General features: G+C 32.6%; 1 protein-coding gene across 3 annotated transcripts; it reads left to right on the forward strand.

Moving 5' to 3' along the window:
• Positions 1-335: 335 nt before the first annotated feature.
• Positions 336-4040, forward strand: LOC105773716 (uncharacterized). 3 transcript variants are annotated; one of them, XR_008197013.1, is made up of 5 exons: positions 336-602; positions 1295-1701; positions 2040-2768; positions 3514-3576; positions 3682-4040. XR_008197013.1 is itself a non-coding variant. In XM_012595806.2 (4 exons), exons 2-4 carry the CDS (start codon positions 1300-1302, stop codon positions 3517-3519), a joined length of 1137 nt encoding a protein of 378 aa, XP_012451260.1. In that variant the 5' UTR covers positions 336-602; positions 1295-1299; the 3' UTR covers positions 3520-4040. The 3 variants fall into 3 exon arrangements, 2 of the variants coding, with proteins under 2 accessions (XP_012451260.1, XP_012451256.1); XM_012595806.2 differs by having other exon boundaries at positions 3514-4040; XM_012595802.2 differs by having other exon boundaries at positions 2040-3949.
• Positions 4041-8166: the final 4126 nt, after the last annotated feature.

The raw sequence follows: 8166 nt of genomic DNA on the forward strand, positions 1-8166 counted from the left end.
AAGTTATAATTATTCATATGAATTATATCTATCCACGACTGGATTTGACTTGATAAGGGTTTGAGCAAGGAGAAATTATCCTAGATAAATTCGGTCCATCTCAACACAATTTAAATAATAAAAAGAAATCTTAACTTTATAAAAATAATTAATATAAAATAGAAATGAATTGGTAGGTCGGGTTTCGGTCTGAGTATATCTATTGTTCATCTGAATGTCTTTTTTTATTATTACTTTATTTAAATTTTAATATTTTTTTCACATTGAAATTAAAAGAAAATAAGAGAGAGAGAATGCACAATGAACACAATAAGATTGGAACAGTTAATCGCAACCACAACAAGCTATTCTTAGGCAGTTGGCAACTTGGCATAGAAAGCTTACCATATTATTCCTTGTTTATTATACTCAAATTTCCCTTATTCTTTCTTCTTCTTCTTTCATTAATAAAGAAAAATTAAAATTAAAATTAAAAAATCTTTCTCCCCAATAATCAATAACAAAAATTCATAACAACAAATTAAATTCTCAAAGCATTGAGAAACAAACAACAACAACAAAAAAAATCTCTGTTTTTTTCTCTATTCAATCCTCCATCGAAGGTTAGTTGAACTCTTCATCAATTTTATGATTATAAGTATTTATCCTTTTTTATGATATATTTATGATTGTTTAGATTATGAGCAACTTTAATTTTTGTTTGCTTTACGACTCTCTCTGTCTTTTTTTTTCATTTTTGTTAATTGTTGTTTTTTTTTTTTCTTCTGTTTGGCTACTGAGAAAATGGTGGAGACATAGACAGAAAGGAAGAAAGGCGATTAAATTTCTGTTTATTAACTTTTTTTAAAATTTTGATTATTAAGGTAGAAAGAGTTTGAACTTAGTAGATCACTTTAAAATTTTCCTTAAAATCCTGATTTCTTTTTTTTTTCCTGCATTTTCTTGCGTACCAAACAGACTCCTGACTGTTTTGTTTTGTTTAGTTTATTTACTTTAAACTAATTTACAAGAATGAATAACGCTTGCATTAGATCTTTTTGTTGTTCTTTTGAACATAAATTTTTATTTGTTACATTTTGTAATTAAAATTTGTTTTTAATTTAATTTTGTAATCCTAATTCAAAATTTTGATCTTGTTTTTCCTCCACTGTTCCCTTGTTTTAATTTTTTTCTGGAGGATGCTAGGATATTCTAACTGTATTCGTATGTTTTATTAGGTGTTTTTTGAGTTTTATGTTTTCGTTTGTTTTATGAATTAATCATCTCCTTTGTCTACGTCTTTTGCTGTTAATAGGGATCATGAGATTCAAGAAAGGGACCAAAGTAGAAGTCTTGAGCAAAAAGGAGGTGCCATCAGGCTCCTGGCATTGTGCTGAAATAATCAGTGGCAATGGCCACAACTATAAGGTTAGATATGAAGCCTATTCCAATGCTGTTGATAAGACAATTGTGGAGATGGTATCTAGGAAAGCTGTTAGACCTTGTCCTCCTGCATTAGTAGTTTCAGATAATTGGGTTCCTGGTGATGTTGTTGAGGTTTTTGACAATTTTTCTTGGAAGATGGCAACAATTTTAGCGATTTTGGAGAAAAAGTATGTTTTGGTTAGGTTGCTTGGATCGTCTCTGGAGTTTAGGGTCAGTAAATTTGACATCCGTGTGAGACAATCATGGCAAGACAATGAGTGGGTTGTGATTGGAAAGGTACTTCCTAATCTATGTTCCTCGTGCATTTGAAAATTTTAAGTTTTCAAAGCCATTTCAGCATTTACTTTCTCCAGTTAAGCGATTTTATGTTATACAAAGTTCATTTATATTCATGTCTATCTTTGTTCGTTACCATATGCATTTAATATCTTTTTGTAAGTTGAAGTTGAATATTTTCATCTGTCTAATCTAAATGAAATCCCTTCATTCAGACAGTAACCCTACTTGATCTAAGTAGTATCAATCATTTCCATTAAGTTATGATAAATGTGATGTCATATGTTTGGTTCTCATTCTGCAAGCAAGATATTCATTTGTATTATGTCTACTTGCAGGGTTCTGGTAGTTGTGTAGATGTTAAACATGGTGAAAATTCCACTCTTAGATGCAAGCAAAATTCTAGCTCCCAATTTCAAAATACCATTAGAAGGACAAATAGGCATGTCAGGGATGAATGTGGTCCTGTTAACACAAAGGTTAATTACCGAGATTCTGTTATTGCTTCCTCAAAGACTCTAAAGAGAGGATGCTACTCTCAGGTTGAAGCTCATGCTGCCGCTGGACAGAAGCTTAGAGCAGTTGAGAGAAATGAAAGATTGTATCGACTGGTTGCTGCAAATCCATCGGTTCTTGAACAGGTAGATGCCGTTGCTTTCCCAAGAGATATGTTGGGTGAAAAATACGTACATTCTTCTCTTAATGACAAAACTGGCTTGTCTGAAGTGCATGGAGACTGGAGAAAACCAAATGGTGCTGTTGGATGTTATTTTGCAGAAACCAATGATGCTGATAGTGTTACATGCTCTGTTGGTAGTTGTAGCGTAAGTAGTAACAATTTCTGTAGGTTGCCTCATTGCGTTTCCACAGGTCCTATTGAAGTTGTTGATGGTCAATGTAGTGATGCTGAATCTTTCTGTCCAAGGGGAGACGAGGGAGGAAATTGTCTCCTTCCTACGAAAGAGGAACTGGCTGCCTTGATTCATAAGATAAAGTTACATGCATACCGATGCACTTTGGAGGCCTTGCACGCATCAGGGCCTTTAAGTTGGGAACAAGAAGCTTTGGTGACAAATCTTCGTCTTTCACTTCATATATCTAATGATGAACATTTGATGGAGCTAAGAAACTTAATTTCCTCTGATAGTAACATTCCTATAAGATAACCAGGAGTCTCTCTGGTTTTTTTTTTTTTCTTTATTTTTTTCCCTTAGGAATAGACTTGGATAAATAATTACACTGGTGACTCCCTCAATTGTATGAAGCTTGATGAAATATGCTATCAATTTTCCTCATTTAGGTATAGAGCATATAGTGATATATTTTGAAATGAATGTAACGCAACAGAAACTGAAGACCATTAAATGTTTCTGAGCTAAGCATTGTGTATCAGTTATTCCATCCCTTCTTGTCTCCCTATTTTGTATGTTTATTTTAGCGAACCAAATCTTTGAGAAATAGCATACCGGGAATTTGCTAACAATTGAGCAGAAATCAAGAATGCATTTTTCTGAATCATTCTCTTCTGTATATTTCTTGCATCTGTTAGATGCGCAATTGATATTTGACTAATCTTCTGGTGACATTTTAATGCTTAGTTATTGAAAACAAGATTGTCATGTGATAAAATCCCTCTGGTTGTTTCTGATTAAGTGTTTGTTTTTATGTTTTTCTTGATATTTGATTAGTACTAAGCAAAGATGTTTCAAGCTTTCAATTTGGTGTGAATGTTCTCGGGGTATAGTAATATGTTTGAAGCATATTCATTCTCAGATTGAGGAAATTATTGATGCATCCCCCTGTATTTTCCAGGGTTGAAGAAGGAGGCTTAGACACCTTTCTTCCAAGTGTCTGAACTCTGAAGATGATTTTTGGGTTTGGCACCTTTCTCTTGCTTTTCAACAGTGAGGCAATTTGTAGGGGAAGATTTTTTGAGGCACTAATTTCTTTAGTTTGGCTTGCTGGATTCTTCTATTTCAGGTCTCATGCGAGCCCTAGATATCTGTGTTCCTACCTGAATCTTGTGGCTGCCATGGGATTGACCTAATATCTGGAATTCTCCAAAAGGTTTTCTTTTGGACCTCAATATAAGCTTATCCATGTGTGACATTTTGCTGGGCCATGCGTGTTTCACTTTGCTTGTTGCAAAGTAATCATGCTGAGATCTTTACTTTTCATGTTTTCTGTATTATCATTTCATAAATTGATCTTCGTGCTTGTTAATAATTGATGAAGCGAAATTTTTGAAGAGGATTGTAATAATAATCTTGCAAAGAGCAAGCATAAGATAAAAACTGGAAAGACATGTTTTTTGTGAATTTGGAGAAGTATTGCATAAACCATCCTCACATGGGATATCTTTGTTTAAGCCACTTGAATGGCTGTAAAATAAAACTGTTATTGGCTAAGCTGTGAAGGTGCTCCTTAAGGGCAGCTTTTTTCTAGTTGACAACTTGATAAACCTTTTTAGTAATGCTTAGAAGGTTATCCTAGTTTCACACTTCATTTTCTGTGTTTTACTATGCTTCCTGTCCAAGTCTATTAATCCTTGTTTTTGAATTTCTGGAGACAGTTTTAACGATTCTATCGTTTTACCTTTGATCCAATAAGATCTATCTTTGTCCGGCGTAAAAATAAATCTGTATTTTTTATTAAGATGCTGCGTCCTAGCTTCACATGAGACAGTAGCAGTTGTCCTAATTGGCTGAGTAATAATAAATGCTAACTATTCATTACTTAAAATACATAGACAACTGGAACTAGATTTTTAGGTAAGCAACCGCTCCAGATTCTTGAGTAATTTGCTTCACAATCCAACTAAGCATGTTGTCTGTTCATTTACATGCACGAGGAAAATTGGACTAAACATAATCGCATTTCCAGTACCATTGGCTATTGCTTCCTCAGGGAAATGCATCACTGCTGGATTATTCCGTTTACCCTGGAAGATGTTTACAATGTATTTCTCATCACAAGTCATGTTTGCTTACAGTAATGATATTGTCTTGCACTAATGACACTAATCAGAATTGATATGATCTGTGGTGTATTTAGTATCCAAATTTCATCTTGCTAGGAAGGGTTATTCATAAGCTGAATCAAATGCGTTCTTTTCCATGGAAAAAGGAAGAGAGGCGATGTGAAAGGTGTGGAAGTGAGCTGGTATCCTTGGCTTGGGTTTGGGGCAGAAGAACGTTAAAGTTTTGTACATTGCTTGTATCTTGAAACATATATGGACACTTTTCTGTATTTCCGGATCCATTTGCATTGCTTGGATTTTGGCAGGTTAAGACTCTTACTATGTAGTTGGAGTTGGAAGAAAATCTTGAAAATGGGGCAGATTGCTAGAAACTGATTCAAGATACTGCTGCAGATGGAGTTATGTAGCAAAGCTCTGGGAATTTTTTAACCTGCTGATACTTAGAACGGGTAGAGGAACAAATTACCAAAGTTGCCTTTGGAATAAGTTGATTTGTTCCCCAAGTGTGTGCTAAAATTTTCTTTGATAACCTGGTTAGCAAACTTGGACATTTGAGCAGCCTTTCCAGCCTTTCCATCATGCGAATGTAGTGATCACCCATTTTTCTCTTGTAGTTAATTCAAAGCCCATCTACCAGATGCTACTGCAAGAACACCTGGTATTTGTTTAGATGAGCTTAGCTGGGTGATCAGTACTTTAAAAGGGAAGTCATCCAGTCTACTTTTTACTTGGACTTGCATTGACCGCATGCATATTTTGGAAAATACCGACCAAACTAGTTGCTAATTTTTGGTGTTTCCTTCATAAACTTTGTAATGGAAGGGTTTCTGCTTACTTCGGATGTTGAAATGGAACTCAAATCATCCAAAAATGAAAGGGTTCCTTCTGCTTTATTAAAACATATTGGAACATTCTTTTTAGTGACTACAAATTTTGTTCTTATGTCAACTTTCCCTTTAAAAATTCCTATCATTTCTTTACATGGGATGCAATAAGCATATGATGCTTTTAAGCTTGAACTTTTACTCTTAGGGCTGATGAGTATAGGTTTGTTTTTTTGTTGTCTACTCTCAGAATTTCATGTCCCCTTCTCGAGGATAGGTCGATCCCCGTTGTGCTGTTTTGTTGTAGTGACAAACGTGCCAAAGATGCAAAGGTGTCTCTTTGCACTCCTTTCCTCACTCTCTCTTACTCGAGATTTTGTTTCAGGCTATTTGGTTGGGTCACTCAGCTAACCTACTGAAGTTATTACAATCTTGTGCTTGCTTTAGAATTTGATTATTTTGCCTGCGAACGAAGCTCAACAAAGAGGCTTATGTTAGAAACAAATGCAATTGCCAGACTTTGGTAAAGATGCAATTGACAAGGGTTGGTAGTTTGAAGGTGGAAGTATTGATATTCCTACATTCGCAGTATGCTTCTCTTCTGTTGCATTGCATTGGAAAAACACTTCCCATTTGTCACGGCAGACCTATCAACATGCTAAATGTCCATACTAGACCAGGCAGTTCATATTTTAAGTGTTGTGTTATATTTCTTTTCGTGTTATAATCGTGTCCTTCTATTTACTAGTTATATTGTACTATATTATAGTATTTTATGACTAGAATTTGGATTATATTACAATAATGTAATGCAAAATAAAAATACTTATAAAATTTGAAAATAATTTTGATGTGTTTGAGCCAATCTGACTCGAACCAATCCAAGCCAAAAAACTTTCAAATATGATAGGACCCAAATTTAAAAAAGTCTAAATTTAATAAAATGAGCTCGAGCCTAAAATAATTAAATCTAAAATAAGATGAATTTGGAGAGTTTTATTTGTCATTTTGCCACCTTCACTATTGAGGTTTCAAGTGATTTAAAATTAAGAAATAATTAATTGTCAATATTATCATATTTCTCTTTTAGGTTATTGCACTATCGACATTTCTTGATCATTCAAGCTTTATCCTTACTTTAACTTGCTTTGTTAATCCTACTTTGACACCCTCTCTATCTATCTGTTTGCACTTAAAAATTTTGGTGTTTTAATGGTTTCAAATGTTTTTACTCGAAATATAATTGTAACTCAATGCACAGATGCTAAAATTCATAATATTACCCTTTGTCATTCTATATTCAAACATATTTAATATTAGTATCGAGATATAATCTTATAGAAACTTTACAAATACATGAAAATTTTAGAAAAAAAAAATAGATATGTTCGAAATCCATGCAATAGAGCTGAGTAGTTGATGGGCCTAAAGCAAACTTGTCAGCAAAAAATTGAGTCGGTGCATGTTAACTCTTATTTGTTTGTCCTTTTCAGTCATCTCGTAGGGTACTATTGGATTAATGTAAAAAAGTATTAATATGTATTTAAACCGGTGTAAAATTAAATAATTTTTTATTTTTTATTTTCTATAATTGATATTTTAATAATTTAATAGTTGAATTTATTAATATAATTGTATATGTCTTTTAACCTATCCAATATCTTTATCACATTCATCTAAAATGTCGGATAAAATTATTAAGGAGGCCTGCCCACTTTACTAAAAATATGAATAAATTAGACTAGGTATGTTAAATCAAAGAGCAAAGTGGTCATTCTATTAAAAATTTTATCCATTTTTACTGTTAAAAATTGGTCTCTTACGTCAACATGAGGTACACGTGGCACACCATGTATCATTGTTTGGTTATTTCGTCAATCATGCCAGATTTAATAGTGCAAATGGATGAAATTTTAACAATAAAAACCAATTTACTTTTTGATCTAATGTACATAAACTAATTTGACTATTTTTTAGTAGGAGGGGCAATAAACAAATTGACTCCTAGTACAGGACCTCCATGATACTTTTTTACCAAAATGTTGTATATTATTAAACAATTGGAATGTTTTTTCTACATAAAATTAGTTAAGAAATTTTAATTCACATCAAATTTATCATGCATAATTTATATAAATAGAATATGAAATATTACGATTAGATAATTAAAATATTAATTGTATAAAAATACAAAAATAAACTATGCAAAAATATGCGAAAATTAATAAAATTACTTTAAATTTATATTAAAAATTATAAAATAATTAAACATTTAAAAAGTAAAATAATAATTAAAAAAAGAAGGGAGAGGGAGTTGTCACATAAATGAGCAGCAAAGTTCAGAGGTGTCATTCCTGTGGTCAATATATACAGCAATTTCAGAAGATTAAACATTAATTTGAGTGTCTTTTATTTTTATTTTTCTGGTTGGAGACTGTTTTAAAAGAAGAGTGGCTTGAATGAGTTGGGCATTAATGGAGCACCATCAAATCCACTACTAGTGTCTCATTTGAGGTCTACCTAAAGAGCTTTTCCCCTTATTTTTTTCCCAATAAAGTAGAATCTATATTCTTCAACACATATTTCGAATTGAAATAAGATTCAAAAATAAAATAATCAATGAAATTTTATTTACGAAATTATGAATTACAATTTTTAAAT

The sequence above is a fragment of the Gossypium raimondii genome, chromosome 6 (genome assembly GCF_025698545.1).
Source record: "Gossypium raimondii isolate GPD5lz chromosome 6, ASM2569854v1, whole genome shotgun sequence".
Lineage (NCBI taxonomy): Eukaryota > Viridiplantae > Streptophyta > Magnoliopsida > Malvales > Malvaceae > Gossypium > Gossypium raimondii.

Bases quoted from the DNA above. Each gene is read 5' to 3' on its own strand.
- LOC105773716 (XM_012595802.2), top strand. From the start codon at position 1,300: ATGAGATTCAAGAAAGGGACCAAAGTAGAAGTCTTGAGCAAAAAGGAG. The intron at 1,702-2,039 runs GTACTTCCTAAT...GTCTACTTGCAG, and splicing joins AGTGGGTTGTGATTGGAAAG to GGTTCTGGTAGTTGTGTAGA.